Source organism: Elephas maximus, chromosome 1, assembly GCF_024166365.1.
Source record: "Elephas maximus indicus isolate mEleMax1 chromosome 1, mEleMax1 primary haplotype, whole genome shotgun sequence".
NCBI lineage: Eukaryota > Metazoa > Chordata > Mammalia > Proboscidea > Elephantidae > Elephas > Elephas maximus.
In genome coordinates, this window is record NC_064819.1 from 174,988,414 (window position 1) to 175,005,333 (window position 16,920).

A 16,920-nucleotide genomic window follows, 5' to 3' on the forward strand; every position below is an offset into this window, starting at 1 on the left:
CTGACTCACAGCGAAAGTAGCAGAATTTGAGACTAGGTATGTCTGACTCTGGAAACCCTGGTGGTGCAGTGGTTAAGTGCTACGGCTGCTAACCAAAGGTAAGCAGTTCAAATCCGCCAGGCGCTCCTTGGAAACTCTATGGGGCAGTTCTGCTCTGTCCTATAGGGTCACTATGAGTTGGAATCGACTCGACGGCACTGGGCTTGGTTTGGTTTTTGGTATGTCTGACTCTAGTACCCATTAAAAAAAAAAATTACTGTTTAGTCATTTCTCACTAATGGCAACCCCATGTGTGTCAGAGTAGAACTGTGCTCCATAGGGTTTTCAATGGCTGATTTTTCAGAAACAGACTGCCAGGCCTTTCTTCAGGGGCTCCTTTGGGTAGGCTCCAACCTCCAACCTTTCGTTTAGCAGCCGAGCTTGTTGACAGTTTCCACCACCCAGGGACTCTGGTACTCACTTACCACTACATATCACAGATCTTTGGCCCTGTACTCCCTTCAGAACCTACATATTTCTATTTTCCAAATAACTCTTAACAAAACTGATTATCTGGTTTCCCAGCCTAATAATATAAATATGCGGGAAAATGATTCAGGAAAAGACCAAAGTGAAGTATGCAGACAGAAAGAGAAGGCACTGAAAAACTTTAAAAATTCAAAAAATATATCAAGATGGCATTTCTCAGTGTAGGGTCATACAGTCCTATACACCCCACCTTCTGTTTTACAACAGTGCTTGGTGTGCATCATGATGAGCCCATTACAAAAAAAAAAAAAAGGTTGTTTCATCACTACAGTCTAGGGCCAGAGAAATAACTTTTGATGCCTAAGAGGGTAGACTTTAGGTATCTAGAAAATTAATTTCTCTGTGGTACCTCTGGACAAATAAATTACAATGATTGTTTCCAAATTGTTCTTGGGAAGAAATATTCCAAGATCTACATAGAGTCTTAATTTTATGGAAATGATTATTTTTCTGCTGCTTTAAACTAAATTCAAGCCAGTATAGAAAACTGTTCATCTTAGTTTACATATAACCAAAAACCAAACCCACTGCTGTTGAGTCGATTCTGACACATAGCGACCCTATAGGACTGAGTAGAGCTGCCCCATAGAGTTTCCAAGGAGCGCCTGGTGGATTCGAACTGCTGACCTTTTGGTTAGCAGCCGTAGCACTTAACCACACACCACCAGGGCTTCCTAGTTTACATATATCCAAGTAAATTATAAATTTAAAAAATTTTTCATAGTATGACTTTGAAGAACACCTGTGGATTAAGTAACTTATAGATTGACAAACATATATAAACAACATTACCGAACATTCTTAGTATCTAAAGGCAACCTTTTGCAAAAAAAAATTCTAATAAATAATGTACGAAATGGGGAAAACTAAATATTTTTAATCTGCTGCACTCACAATTTAAATAAATATGTATGTGAAAAATAAACAAAACATGCAGGCAAATACAGAGAAAGTTGGCTGAGTAATTTACCATAAAAGTGTTCCCATCATATATCCTGCCTGGGTTTTGAATTCCTTTATAACATGGGCTTTAATTTTTTTTTTATATAATTCTTTTTAAAAAAGGAAAGCTTACATTTAGAGAACACACCCTGTGTTTTGTTTGTTTTGTTTTTAAGAACAAGAGAAAATTGTTTCAGCAATTATCCTGAACAAGCAGACTAGGAAACATTGAATATCCTCTTATCATTTTGAAGGTTTTTATATGGGACACTTCCCACCCAGAACACTGTTTGTAACAATGGGAAAAGTACACTGGCTCTGCTTCACAACAACGTGAAAAAGTTAATATCAGGAAAAGCCAAGTCTTTACTTGCAATTAACTGTAACTATCACACACACAAAATTTTTTTTTATCACATATATTTGAGGAATGCAGTTTCTGCCTAAAACTCTCTAGAAAGACAATACTTTGTTTACTTATATTTGAAAATTGCTTTTTACTTTAGTTCATTTTTTTCCAATTTTAACCCAAAACTCTATTTTAAGATGATTAGAGTTTACATCATGACGACGTATTAGAAGTAAACACAAAGTGAATAACTGCAAGTAAAATTTTGGTGTACTAGATAGACGGCATTATTTATAAAGCTTTCCTTACCTGGACGCTCTTCAGAATAAACTCACTTTTCTCTCTTACATCTTTAAAAGGACACCTCTTAGAAAGCATGAGCAGATGAGCAAGAAGTTTATTCAACCCATCCGAAGAAACAGCATTTGAAAGCTCGTGTGACGGACGATGTGGTGTCTCTTTAACGGAACGAAAATACTCGGTTTTCCTCAAAATTATTTGCCTAATGTTTTCCAGTGCTATCTCTCTGGTACTTGAATCTCTACTGCACAGTCCATCCCATCTCATTTCATTCTCTCCTTCAGCCATGTCAACTTGGAGCTTTTCTTTTTCAATCTTCAGTTACCTTTCACCATGTCTGCAAAAGCAGTTTTTATTTTTTAAATCAGAAATGTAAGAGTAAAATCAGAGAAATCGAATCGTCAAGAAAACGCACGTTCGGGTGACATTTGGAACCGGTTGTCTCTTATACGGATGATTTCCACCGAGTTACAAAACAGAGCTCACCCTCTGGTTCTACACTGGTCAAAGACTGAAGGGAAAAAAAGTTGGAAGGTTGCAACCTTACGGCGCTGGCTGTGCTGGAGAGGGACTCTCGGGGAAGTGCTGTCCTTCGTCTCGCGGGGTCAGCGGATATCCTCACGACGTGGAGCTGTCAAATCCGTGCTATGCCCAGAAAGGCTGGTACCAGTTGAACACTCTCCAGTCATTCGGGGGTTTTTGTCAGTGCAGGCACGGCGGTCACCGGAGCGTTCCCACCCCGCCTCTCCGGCACCAGTCCCCGCCCTCCGCAGCTCCTCCTTGTGCCCCAGCGGCCCGCTGACCGCCAGCGGGGACGACTCGCCGAGCCCTGGCCCACGGGCCGCGGCGGTCGGAGACTTGAGCGCTCCAGGGGGCGGGTGTCTTCTGCAGATGCAGTCTCCGAGGCAGTACTGGAGGAGAGCGCCCTCGGCCCCGCCGATTCCCGACCCTCAGGAAGACGCCGCTTCTTCTCCGATCCCTGCGCCCTTGCCCACCGCCCGCCAAGCCAGACCAGCACAGGGTTGCCCCGCACCGGGCTGGGCCGCAGAGCTGGCGGTGCGGCAGAGCCCCAGGCACAGAACCCGCCCCTTCGTCCAGCCCCATCGGTGGGGATCGGCCCAAAGGGCGGGAGCAAGGAGGGGAGATGGGGTCCTCACCCCCAGCCCCTCCCCTTTCTCCGCCCGGCACAAACCAGGAGCCGCCCCTGCCCCTGCGCCCTCTTCCCCGCCCAGGCAGACGCGACCCGCGAAGGCAAAAAAAAGCCATTGGAAAAAGCCCCGCCCTTCGCCCTGCTACCTCCGGACCCCAAGCCCGCGCGCGGCCGCCAACGGCTGCCGGTTCTTACGCATGCGTAACCTCAAGGACGGTGCATGCGCCTTAAAGGCACTTAGCTTCTTCACGGTTCGTTTTCTGTTGTCAGACGTTTGGTGTTGGAGTGGAGAAAGGGGAAAAAATTAAGTACGCTGAAACTTTATCAAAGACAAGCAGGGTAAAGAAAGACGACACGGAGCACTCCTGGAAGAAACAGGCTAAATTTAAGATTTGTCTAAAAATAGTAACGGCCTCTTTATTAGCCCGAACCCCGATTTAAGGAGGCAGGGTGTCCTCGCGTTGACTTCTGGGAAACGTAGTTTTTATTCTGCGGGTGTTTTGTTTGCGACAGAAACTACAACCCCCAGGGACCACCGCGACTTTGCCTGTGGCGGCCTACAAGCCAACGGTTAGGCAGCGCGGATTGACTGGATCGTCGGCTTGGTGAGCACTGTAGGCTTGGCTGCTTTCTTTCCTGGCTTTCTTTGACAAGATTTTTTTTTTTTCTTCCTCCTTTTTCCTCTGGGGTTTTGGAGACGAAGCCATCCAAGGCTGCTGCTCAGACAGTCCAGGGACTTTTTCCAGTGACCTGAGTAAGAAGTACTAGTCCAGGTGTCTAAGCTCCTGCGCGTGGTGAGGCGAGAATTTGGAGGTCGCGATCCCGAAGTTGGGAGTGAGCGGCCTTCTTTAAGATGCAAAAAGGATGAAATGAAAACGGATGCTCCGCGCAGCTGTCCCTGCGTTTGCCCTCTGTAGTGAACATGCGCGGGATGAATCAGACACCCCCGTGCAATTGAGCGGAAACCCTGGTGGCGTAGTAGTTAAGTGCTACGGCTGCTGTCCTAGAGGTCGGCAGTTCGAATCCACCGGGCGCTCCTTGGAAACTCTATGGGGCAGTTCTACTCTGTCCTGTAGGGTCGCTATGGGTCGGAATCGACTCGATGGCAATGGGTTTGGTTTTGGGTGCATTCGAGCCTAAGCTTACCTCTGTGTAGAGATAGTCTTCAAATGAATCCCAAGTAGGGCATTGAAAGCGACTTGTGAAATCCGTTTCGAATGAGACTAAAAGAAAAACAATCTCCAACATTCGTAGATGATAAGAATTCTTGCAGGCTTTAACGAGACCATATGGGGGGAAAAAAGACCATATTTAAAAAGTCATGCCACTTGAGAAAAGTCGGGGTTTGAAAGCCCATCAATGAACTGATAAGATTAGAATTAATTTTTCACGTTGCAGAACAGATCCAGTTCTAAAAATTTAACATTGTAGGCACGGTCTAAACAGTGAAAGAGACACAGTCCCTACCTAAACAAAAACAGAACTATGTAATAGTGTTATCTTTGGAGTGTCTAGAAAGAGGGCCACCCAGCCAAGTCTTGGAAGTCGAAAACCAAACCAAACCCACTGCTGTTGAAACGATTCTGACTCATAGCGACCCCATAGGGATAGGGTTTCTGAGGCTGTACATCTCTACGGAAACCAACTGCCACATCATTCTTCCAAGCTGCTGCTGGTGGTTTCCAACCTCTGGCCTTTGGGTTAGCAGCCGATGGCTTTAACCACTGCGCCACCAAGGTGCAGTGGAGTCTCTTTCCCAGGGGAATTGGGGGCCAAAGAAAGAGCATATGCTGAAGCCCAGAAGCGAGAGAGGTATGGAACTTTAAAGAAACTGCAATAAGCCAAATCACATAATTTGGGAGGGATGGCTTTTTGTATATTGATATATTTTGAAGCTGCAGAAAGACAGGTACTGTAAAATTTTCAGGTAGTTTCTCAAAGTGACCAATGAGTTGGTGTAATTTGGCAAGCCTGGAAGGATTCTAATGCTACTGGTTTAAATCAGAATAAAAATGGTTATAGCTATTATTTTAAGTGTGATTTTAAAAACAAAAAAACATTGCTTTTTTTGTGGGCTCATCCTTCTTTACCCAGCCCACAAAGGGTAAGGTGGTTTCTCAAGGCTAGCTTCCCTTTTCACTCCATAGTTGAATATGATCTCAACCATATGCATGGATTCACCAGTACCTATTTATTGCAGATGACGTCCAAATGTTTTTGGTTTTTGGTTTCCAAATGTATAGCTCCATCCAGGTTCACCTCTCAGCTTTCGTATATCCAGTTATCTCCTTAATATTTTTTCTCACGTATCTTAAAAGCACTTCAAACTCAGCATGCTTAAAACCAAATACACAGTTATTCCCTGTGAATCTGGTTTCCTTCCAGTGTTCCCTATCTTAGTAAAGGCCACTACCATCCATTCACTTGTGAAAATTTGAAAGCTAAGCATCATCCTTCATTCCTTCCTGTTGTTCATATCTCTATAGCGAAATTGTTAGCAAGTTCTGTCAATCTTATCTTCCAGATATCCCTCAAATCCACCCATTTCTCTCTGCTTTCAAAAAAACCAAACCCAGTGCTGTCGAGTCATTTCTGACTCAGAGAGACCCTATAGGACAGAGTAGAACTGCCCCGTAGAGTTTCCAAGGAACCCCTGGCAGATTTGAACTGCCTTCCCTATCTGCTTTAGCACCATCCAAATACTTGTTGAATACCTACTATATAACAGGACCCAGGGAATATAGCTCTGACAGCAGCAGAGTGTAGTGGCCTAGAAGCCAAGTGAAAGTGTTTGCCTTCTGCCAGAGAGCTTGCATTCTACTAGGGAGAGACAGACAATACATAAATATGTGAATGTATAGTGAATCAAATGAAGAAGACAAATGCTTTGAAGAAAAAACTTGAGAAGGGGAATAGGGAGTGTTGGGTTGTGGGGGTGGGGCTCACTTTTAAATAAGGTAATCAGAGAAGACCTAACCAAGAAGGAGGCATCTGAGGGGATCTGAAGATGCTAGGGGGAAGAACATTCAGGTGAAGAGAACAGCCAATGCAAAGGCCTGTGGGCAGGAGCATGCCTACACATTTGAGTTGTTAGCTGCCATGGAGTCAGCCCAGACTCATGGAAACCCCATGCATGACAGAACAAAACACTCGGTCCTGCATCATATCCATCATCAGTTGTGGATTGAACCATCATGATCTGTGGGGTTTTTATTGGCTGGTTTTCAGAAGTAGATTGGCAGGCCATTCTTCCTAGTTCATCTTAATCAGAAAGCTCCACGGAAACGTGTTCAGCATCATAGCAACACATAAGCCTCCACAGACAGACTGATGGTGGCTATGCATGAGGTGCATTGGCTGGAAATAGGATCAAGTCTTCTGCATGGAAGGTGAGAATTCTGCCACTGAACCATCAATGCCCCTTCCTCATGCACATTTGAGAAAGGAGACAAATGTGGCTGGAACATGATGAGAACAGGAAATGCAGCAACACACGGTCTCAGAAGAAGAGGGTAGTGGTAGGAGATGATGTACGTGATTGAAAGGACATTGGCTTTTTGGTTGAGATGGGAAGCCATTGGACAGTTTTAAGCAAATGAGGGCACAATCCAACTTTTTTTTCAAGAATTACTTCATTTGAATTGTTTTGCGTATAGACCATGGGGGAGTAAGGGTACAAGCAGAGAGACTAGTTAGGAAGCTAAACTAAAAATCTAGGTGAGAAATGATGGGAGGTGGGTTGGACCAGGGTGTTAACAGTGGAGGCAGAAGAGGACCAGAGTCTGGATATGTTTTTATGATATAGCCAACAGGTTTTACTGACAAATTGGATGTGACTTGTGAGAGTAAGAGTCAAAGATGACTCCAAAGTTTTTAATCTGAGCAACTAGAAGGAAAAAAATGCCATTTACTATCATAAGAAAGTCTGTAGATGAAACAGATGTGTGTCTGTGTGGTTTGTGCTGGTGGGGGATTGATTGGGAGATCAAGAGTTTAGTTTTGGTCATGTTATTTTTGAGAAGCCTATAAGATATTCACGTAGAGGCGTGGAATAGACAGTTGGATAAATGAGTCTGAAGCTGAGGGGAGAGATCCTGGGCTAGAGAGAAAATTTTAGGTTTCATTAGTGTTTCAATAGTAATTAAAGACCAAGCATAGTTAAGATCACTGAAGGAGGCATAGAATTTAGGTCGATTTGGGGTAATCTGCAAAAGTAAATATGAAGGAGTGGCTAGTGAAGAGGGAGAACTGCAGAGTGTGGTGTCCTAGAAAGCCAAGTGAAGAAAGTGATGAAGGAGGAAAAATTGATAAGTTGTGTGAGATGCTGCTTTTGGCCAAGTAAGATGAACACTGATAATTGACCACTGCATTTAATAAAGTAGAGGTCATCAGAAACCTTGATGAGAGCAGTTTTGGTGAAGTAAAGGATACAAAAGCTGCGTGTTTTATTCAAGAGCACATGGGAGAACTGGAGACAGTGAGTATGGATGCAGCACCTTTGTTACTGCTTTCTTTGTCCAGACTGTTCTAGTCTCATTCTTTGACTCATTAACTCTTTTTCTACAGATCTGACCTCAAAAATCGCTTTATCAGAGAAGTCTTCCTAAGAATGTCCATATAATAAATACACTCTTATTGTACTGTATACCTTTACTTGCTAGTATGTTACAAATGCAGTTTTACAATGGTGTGTGTGGTAATATGATTAAAATGCATTCAACTCCAGTAAACCTTATGCACTCTAGAGTAATGCCTGTGCTTTTTTTTTTGCTTGTCATTGTATCTCCAGCTCTGGCTCCAGTGCCTGGCACCTAGCATGTCACAGAACTTTCAGAGGTATTGCATAGTTACCTATTGATTACAAAAACACAAGGTAACTCAAGTATGGAAGAAGGTACTTTATAATGAAAACATTTTAGACATTTGGTCTTGAAAGAGAGCAAAATTTTTTATTACTGGTGAATTGTGGTGTTCGCTCTCATAAAATGTTGTTGTTAGGTGCTGTTGAGTCATTTCCGACTCTTAGCAACTCTGTGTACAGCTGAACGAAACACTGCCCTGCCCTGCGCCATCCTCACAATTGTTGTTATGCTTGAGGCCATTGTTGCAGCCGCTATGTGAGTCCATCTCATTGAGGGTCTTCCTCTTTTTTGCTGACCCTCTTCTTTACCAAGCTTGATGTCCTTCTCCAGGGACTGATCCCTCCTGACAACATGTCCAAAGTATGTAAGACATAGCCTCACCATCCTTGCTCTTGAGGAGCATTCTGGTTGTACTTTTTCCAAGACAGATTTGTTCACTCTCTTGGCAGTCCATGGTATATTCAGTATTCTTTGCCAACACCACAATTTAAAGGCATCAATTCTTCTTCAATCTTCCTTATTCATCATCCAGCTTTCGCATGCATATGAGGTGATTGAAAACACTATGACTTGGGTCAGGCACACCTTAGCCTTCAAGGTGACATCTTTTTAACACTTTAAAGAGATCTTTTGAAATAGGATATGATAATATTTTTACCATGTTCCTGTGTACCTCATTCAGTTTAAAGGTAGTCAGTAGGACATTGTATATGTAAAGGAAAAAAAAGGATGCTGTTGCTTTAAATGAATAGTGCTGTAATCAAGGAAAAAGCTGGTTGGTCTCCAAGACACTTCATAGAGTAGTATTCATTATGAAATTCATTGATGAATTCACTATACACCAGAGTTCCTAAGTATTGTGCGCGCAGAAACACAGTCTCGCTAGTGTACCAGTGTTTGTGAAACTTGGAGGTACAATGAAACCTGTGAGAGCTGGAACTCGACAGGACTGCCTTGTTTTTCTGGGTCTCTTAAGTTTTCCAGCTTTGTCAGGGTTCAGTCTTACCACTTTTCTGTTGATTGTTTTAGTGGAAAATATTTGAGCTTTCCTTCTCTCACAGGTTTCCACCTTACACAGGTTCCGTCTGGCTTTCGCAAGTTTTACTGTAAGTATTTATAAGAGTGACACAGGTGATTAATGAATTTACCAGGATGCCAGTAGGAGTCCCTGGGTGGTGCAAGTGCTTAAGCACTCGCCTGCTAGCCAAAAGGTTGACAGTTTGAATCCACCCAGAGGTGCATCGGAAGACACAGACCTGGCAGTCTGCTTCCAAAAGATCACAGCCTTGAAAACCTTGTGGAGCAGTTCTACTCTGCCCACATGGAGTCACCATGAGTTGGGATCAACTTGAAGACAACTACTATTGATAATAATTTACTAATATACTTTGAGGTATTTGCAAAGTGATTAGCATACTGATTCTCTGACCAGGGTGTTCTCTCTGTAGGAAAATTACTGCGGAATCAGCAGGTTGCCTGGGAACTTGGAATCAAAACAAAGGAAATTAGGTATATGATGTGATCACTTAATAGCATTAAACTATGAGAGCCTGCCAATAGATCTTTAACTGCCTCTAGAGTGTTCTTCCAATTTTTGCCTCTTTAAGTTGCTTTTTCTCTGTTTCCATTTCAGACAAACTTCTTTTTGAACACATTCTTTCTTTTTAAATATGTTAATATATTCATATTGAAGCCTAGCTTTTTGGTCTTAGAGCCAGAAAGCTAACTTTGCATATATCTGCTCTGGCCCATTATTGTGTTGTGTGTCTCTGAGCTGATTTCTACCCTACACTGATTTATAATTTAGCCCTCAGAGGGTAATCTTATTTCCCAGTTTTCCTAGACCCCACACTAGTGGCTCAGTGGTTAAGAGCTACAGCTGCTAACCAAAAGGTCAGCAGTTCAAATCCACCAGCTGCTCCTTGGAAACTCTGTGGGGCAGTTCTACTCTGTTCTATAGAGTCACTATGAGTTGGGAACAACTCTGTGGGTCCCTGACAACACGAACAGCATGTATCGTTTGGGGGTACATTGATTTTGAGCTCAGCAATGAGGTCTGAGCTACAGATATGTATTTCGAAACTATCAACATATAGGGATATTTTGCTTTTAAGCTTTAATATATTAAATGCTCATATGTTCCAGGCACTCTGTTAAATACTTTGCATACATTATCTTATTTTATCCTCATGTAGCAAGAAAATGTTAGAACTGATCCAAAGCCTACTCTTAAACACTATGTTAGCGTTATACAGTAAAACCTGTGAAAGCTGGAACCTGTGTAAGGCAGAAACCTGTCAGAGAAGGAAAATTCAAATATTTTCCACAGTGTAATAGAGAGTGATAGAAGAATGTTAAGACTACACCCTGTGAAAGGCAGAAAACTTGCAAGACCCAGAAAAACAAGGCAGTCCTGTCTAGTTCTGGCTCTCACAGAACTGTACTATAGATATGGGTACAAAGAAATTTACTAGGGAGCTAATGCTGAAGAAGAGCTTGAGTAGTCTGAAACTAACCAGAAAAGGAAGAGGATAACCAGGAAAAGGGGTAACCAAGAAATCTGAAAATTTCAAGAAGGAATGGCTGGTCACTACTGCAGAATGTTAGCAACATGTTAAGAACGCTAAAGTTTCTGCGTGGTTTGATAATTAGTAGTTTCTGCTACAGTACAGGAAACCCTGGTGGCGTAGTGGCTAAGTGCTACAGCTGCTAACCAAAGGGTCGGCAGTTCGAATCCACCAGGTGCTCCTTGGAAACTCTATGGGGCAGTTCTACTCTGTCCTATAGGGTCGCTATGAGTCGGAATCGACTCGGTGGTACTGGGTTTGGTTTAGTTTTGGTTTTGCTACAATTTATGCATCTGGCATATATTCCTGTATTAATTGAATTACTGTGCTGCACTGAGATAAAGACTGATTAGCCTGGAGTGGCCTGTAGGTAAAACCATGCTCCCTGTGGATATGAGAGTATTTCCTCAAGGGCTGGCATTTCCCATGTTCAATCTCTGCCAAAAAGTTAGGTTCCAGATTAGGAAATTACAACTTGGATAAAAGGATTTAGGAAAGTGAAGGAGGGAACTCTGGATCTCTGGACTTCTCTTTCTAAGCTTTAGTGTTTAAGGAGGGGACATGTAAGCATGGAATATTGGGTGGCGGGTGCTAAAATAGTGCTCACCAGTTGAAGGTAGATCAGGGGCAGGGATAGAATAGGGTCTAAAAGCACCAGAGAGAGAATTGTAACTTAAGATATGCCACCTGGTTTCCTGTTGGTGTCTGTGCTTTTTCTCCTTTTATTATCTTCTAGCTTCAGAGTCCCTGGGTGGCTCAGTTAAGTGCTAGGCTACTAGGCAAAAGGTGGGCGGTTTGAACGCACCAGAGATACTTCGGGAGACAGGCCTGGTGATCTACTTCTGAAAGGTTGGGCAGATTACTAAAAACCCTACGGAGCAGCTCTACTCTGCATATATGGGGTCACCATGAGCCGGAATCGATTGATAGCAACCAAAAATAGTCTTGGAGAAGTCTTATTGAAATGTTACGACTGTCTTCGCTGTACCAAGGGAAATATAAGGGAGAGAGTTACATAGTGATAGAACATTATTAGGAGAGCAGTACCGTCCTCACAGTGAGGCCAGTGAGGAGGTACAGGTATAATAACAACCCCCCAGGGGAAAGTGAATGTTGTGGACAAGAACTGGAACTCACGGATCTCTTGCCTTTCCACGTGTAGAGATTCTCCTTTCATTGTCAACCTTGTAGGATCTGGGTTTTAATTAGTAAGGAAGGCAGTAGTTCTAGCAGAAATTCATTAGTGGTCTTTTTCATTGCAATTGCAGGAGAGTATAGAGATGGAAACCAGATATATTCTTTCATTTGTTCAGCACTTTCTGAAAACCTATCATGGACAGACTCTACACTTGACACTAATGGTATAAATAATAAAATTATTTACAGCAGCATACAAAGTATGCCCTTTTGAAGCGTGCTATCTGCACGGAATATAAAGTTGTTTGGAGAAGGTTGGCTGAACAGTGAAGAGGAATAGAGATAGGGAAGTAGCTGAAGGTCAGTGAGAGAGATAATGAGGAAAGGGCAATGCTAAGGAGGTAGAATCGACAGGATTTAGTGACTCTCTGGTTGTAGGAGATAAAAAAGGAAGATGTCTGGGGTGACTCCTACCCAGATGGTGAAGAGTAATTCCTTCCATTACTCGGAGTAGGAAATTTAATAGGAAGACCAGTCTTGGGATGGAGAGGTAAAGAGTCCAAGTTTGGACATGTTAATCATGTTGTTTGAGGGACCTATGGTTCATTCAGGTGACTGATAACTAGTACTGCTTCTGAATGGCTTCTATACATGCAACTATAACTGTCATGAGATATAGCTGCTATATGTTCAAATAGTGAGAAGAGTATGGACGTTGGAGTCACAAAATCTTGGGCATGAATCCCAGCTCCATCTCTTTCTAGCTATGTGAATTTGGCCAGATGTTTAACATCATTAAGCCTTGGATATGGGAGATGAGAGAGTCTTAGTTTTCTCATCTGTAAAAGGATGATAATACCTACCATGCCAAGGCTATTAGGAAGATTTAGTGGCATATATGTAAAGTTCTTGACTACGGTGCACCTAACCTGAGCCATGGTGTTTTCAATTGCCTCATGTGCCAAAGCTGGACTATGAATAAGGAAGGCCGAAGAAGAATCAACACATCTAAATTATGGTGTTGGCAAAGAATATTGCATATACCAAGGACTGTCAGCCTTGGGTTTGGGTGTTGGGTCAGAAGATTGAACAACTAAATCTGTCTTAGCAGAAGTACAGCCAGAATGCTCCTTAGAAGCAGGGATGGCCAGACTTCGTAATTTGGACATGCTGTCAGCAGGGACTAGTTGCTGGAGAAGGACATCATGCTTGGAAAAGTAGAGGGTCAGTGAAAAAGAAGAAGACCCTCAGTGAGATGGATTGACACAGTGTCTGCAACAACGGGTTCAAACATATTTACTATTGTGAGGATGGTACAGGACCAGGCAATGTTTCATTCTGTTATACATAAGGTTTCTATGAGTTGGAGCCAACTTGACAGCACCTAACAATAATGTAAGGTTCTTAGATTAGTATATGGTATATGTTGGGCACTCAAGAAATAGTATCTTTTAAAATTATCATCTTTATGTAAAATAATATTTGTCCTTCAATTTGTTTGAGATTAATAAAATATTTCTAAAGTGCTTTATAGTTCAGCTGAAAAGTGCTAGTTTTTGTAATCCTATTATTTTTAGTTTTATTATTCTTGCCATTTTCTAAGGCTTCATAATGAGATCCTTGAGTTATATTTCATTTTTCTCAAACTTACACCTTTGATAATACTATTTTGCATTTTTAAAATTCTTAATTGGGGAAAGTTTCCATAAGAAAAAATAACAGCAATTAGGAATTTCTTATAAAACAAAATGATAAGAGCTGATATATTCTTCAGCAAGAACTCAGTATCTGGTTTTGTTATGGATGTTATTAAAAACACCATGTTTAGTTAATGCCATACCTGTAAAAAAATTATCTTCAGCAAAATTTTACTTCTCTGTGATATTAATGATATTGTTTGACAGTTTCCACATTCTGTTGGATCACTTTTCTTTGGAATGGGCACAAATATGAATGTCTTCCAGTTAGCCAAGCAGCTGTCCTCCAAATTTCTTGGCATAGACGAGTGAGCACCTCCAGCACTGCACCCGTTTGTTGAAACATCTGAATTGGTACTCTGTCAATTCCTGGAGCCTTGTTTTTTGCCAATGCGTTCGGTGCAGGCGTGGACTTCTTCCTTCAGTTCCATTAGTTATTAACCATATGCTATCTCCTAAAGTGGTTGCGCATCGACCAGTTCTTTTTGGTACAGTGACTCTGTATTCCTTCCATCTTCTTTTGATGCTTCCTTAGTCGTTCAGTATTTTTCCTATAGAACCTTTCAGTACTGCAACTTGAGGTTTTACTTTTTTCTTCAGTTCTTTCAGCTTGAGAAATGCAGAGCATGTTCTTGCATTTTGATTTTCTAACTCCAAGTCTTTGCACATTTCATTGTAATACTTTACCTTGTCGTCTTGAGCTGCCCTTTGAAATCTTCTGTTCAGCTCCTTTACTTAACCATTTCTTGCATTCACTTTAGCTACTCTGTTCAGGAGTGAGTTTCAGAGCCTCTTCTGGTATCCATTTTGGTCTTTTCTTTCTTTCCCGTCTTTTTAATGACCTTTTGCTTTCTTCACGTACGATGTCCTTGATGTCATTTCACAACTCTTCTGGTCTTCAGTAATTAGTGTTCAGTGCGTCAAATCTGTTCTTGAGATGGTCTCTAAATTCAGGTGGGATGTACTTAAAGTTATAATTTGGCTCTCAAGGGCTTGTTTTAATTTTCTTCAGCTTCAGCTTGAGTTTGCATATGAGTAATTGATAGTCTGTTCCATAGTCGTCCCCTAGCTTTGTTCTGACTGATGACATTGAGCCTTCCCATTGTCTCTTTCCACAGGTGTAGTCGATTTGATTCCAGTATATTTCATCTGGCAAGGTCACATGTATAGTCGTCGCTGTTTGTGTTGTTGAAAAGATATTTGCAATGAATAAGTTGTTGGTCTTACAAAATTCTATCATGCAATCTCCTGTATCATTTCTGTTTTCCAACTACTGATCCTTCTTCTTTGTTTCCAACTTTTGCATTCCAATTACCAGTAATTGTCAATGCATCTTGATTGCCTGTTTGATCAAATTCAGACTGAAGGAGTTGGTAAAAACCTTCAGTTATTTCCCATCTTTGGCCTTAGTAGTTGGTGCATAAATTTGAATAATAGTCTTATTAACTGATTTTCATTTTAGGTGTATGGATATTATCCTATCATTGACAGCGTTGTACTTCAGGATAGATGTTGAAATGTTCTTTTTGACAATGCAAGCCATTCCTCATCAATTTGTTGTTCCCAGCATAGTAGACCATAATGTATACTGAGCAAATAACCCAAGAAGCTGGGCTATGTGAAGAAGAACATGGTATCAGGATTGGAGGAAGACTTACTTAATAACCTGCAGTATGCATGTAACAAAACTTTGCTTGCTGAAAGTGAAGAGAACCTGAAGCACTTACTGATGAAGATCAAAGACTACAGCCTTCAGTATGAACTGCACCTGAACACAAAGAAAACAAAAGCCCTCACAACTGGACCAGTAAGCAGCAGCATGATAAATGGAGAAAAGATTGAAGTTGTCAAGGATTTAATTTTACTTGGATCCACAATTAACACTCATTGAGGCAGCTGTCAAGGAATCAAATGATGTATTGCATTGTGCAAATCTGCAAAAGACCTCTTTAAAGTGTTAAAAAGCAAAGCTGTCACTTCTAGGACTAAGGTACATGCCTGACCCAAGCCATGATGTTTTCAGTTGCCTCGTATGCATATGAAAGCTGGGCAATGAGTAAGGAAGACAGAAGAAGAATGGTGCCTTTGAATTATGGTGTTGGCAAAGAATACTGAATATATCATGGACTTACAGAAGAAAAAACAAATTTGCCTTGGAAGAAGTACAGCTAGAATGCTCCTTAGAAGCGAGGATAGCCAGACTTCATCACACGTACTTTGGACATGTTATCAGGAAGGACCAGTCCCTGGAGATGGACATCATGCTTGCTAAAGTAGAGGGTCAGCGAAAAAGAAGAACCTTGTTGAGATGAATTGACACAGTGGCAGCAACAGTGGGCTTAAACAGCAGTGATTGTGAGGATGGCACAGGACTCGGCAGTGTTTCATTCTGCTGTATAGGTATGCTATGAGTCGGAACCAACTCAGTGGCACCTGAAAAAACAATTTTCTTTGTCTATAAAACACCATACATACTATTATCCATTTTTACATTTCTGTTTTTTTAATATACCAAACTTAGGATGTTTGCATGTGCTATTATTTTCTACTCGGAACGCCCTTCCCTGATTTTCACATGGTGCCTCTTCATTGTTCTGGACTACTCTCAAAATCTTTCTGAGAGGCCTTACCTGACCATCCCAATCTTCTTCGCATCATTTATCCACTTGAACATATTTGCTCGTTTTATGCTATTGTCTGCCCTTCCCCAAGAGTATAAGCTCCTTCAAGACTCTGTCTTGTTTCCCACTGTACTCGCAGTGCCTTAAACACTGATTCACACATGGTACTCCCAAAATACTTCTTGGCACACTGGCTGACTACCTACCGTATAGACTTCTTAAACAAAACACAGATAATATATGTAACGCACTAAGTGCTTGGCACCATTTCTTCTGTTTATGTGTATATTTGTTTTCCTATGCCCTATCTCAAACATATATATAATTTAATAGTTATCATTATTAACAACAGCTAATATTCATAGTGTGACTACTTGTGCCTGGAGGTACTGCGTTAGGTCATTTACATGCATTGTCTAATTTTAAGTCTCCCAACAACCTTATGAAATAGGTACTATTATTAGCCCCATTTTTACAGATAAGGCTCAGAGTTTAAATACCTTGCTCCAAAACACATAACTAATTAGTGGCAGAGCCAGAACTGGAAACTGTGTGTATTCTGCCTTCAGACAAAGCTCTTGTTCTTTTTTTTTTTAATTTTTATTGTGCTTTAAGTGAAAGTTTACATATCAAGTCAGTCTCTCATACAAAAATTTATACACACCTTGCTACATACTCCTAATTGCTCTCCCCCAATAAGACAGTACACTCCTTCCCTCCACTCTCTCTTTTCGTGTCTATTCGCCCAGCTTCTGACCTCCTCTGCT

At 41.5% G+C, this 16,920-nt stretch overlaps 2 protein-coding genes across 11 annotated transcripts in view; one reads left to right on the forward strand and one right to left on the reverse strand.

Annotated features, from left to right (window-relative positions):
• The window catches only part of SESN1 (sestrin 1), a 130,531-nt gene extending 127,303 nt beyond the window's left edge, over nt 1–3,228 (reverse strand). Inside the window, exon 1 of the mRNA XM_049896373.1 lies at nt 2,129–3,228. Coding sequence (XP_049752330.1) covers nt 2,129–2,407 — 279 coding nt within the window. The 5' untranslated portion in view covers nt 2,408–3,228. The remainder of the gene's footprint in view (nt 1–2,128) is intronic.
• A 295-nt stretch (nt 3,229–3,523) lies between these two features.
• CEP57L1 (centrosomal protein 57 like 1) overlaps nt 3,524–16,920 on the forward strand; it is an 80,623-nt gene continuing 67,226 nt past the window's right edge. For 5 of the 10 annotated variants that reach the window (XM_049897594.1, XM_049896844.1, XM_049897338.1 and 2 more), the window contains exon 1: nt 3,524–3,874. The gene's annotated coding sequence lies outside the window, so the exon portion shown is untranslated. Of the gene's footprint in view, nt 5,082–9,192; nt 9,641–16,920 lie in introns of those variants that run through there. The other 5 variants (XM_049897025.1, XM_049897487.1, XM_049897294.1 and 2 more) reach the window with 4 other exon arrangements.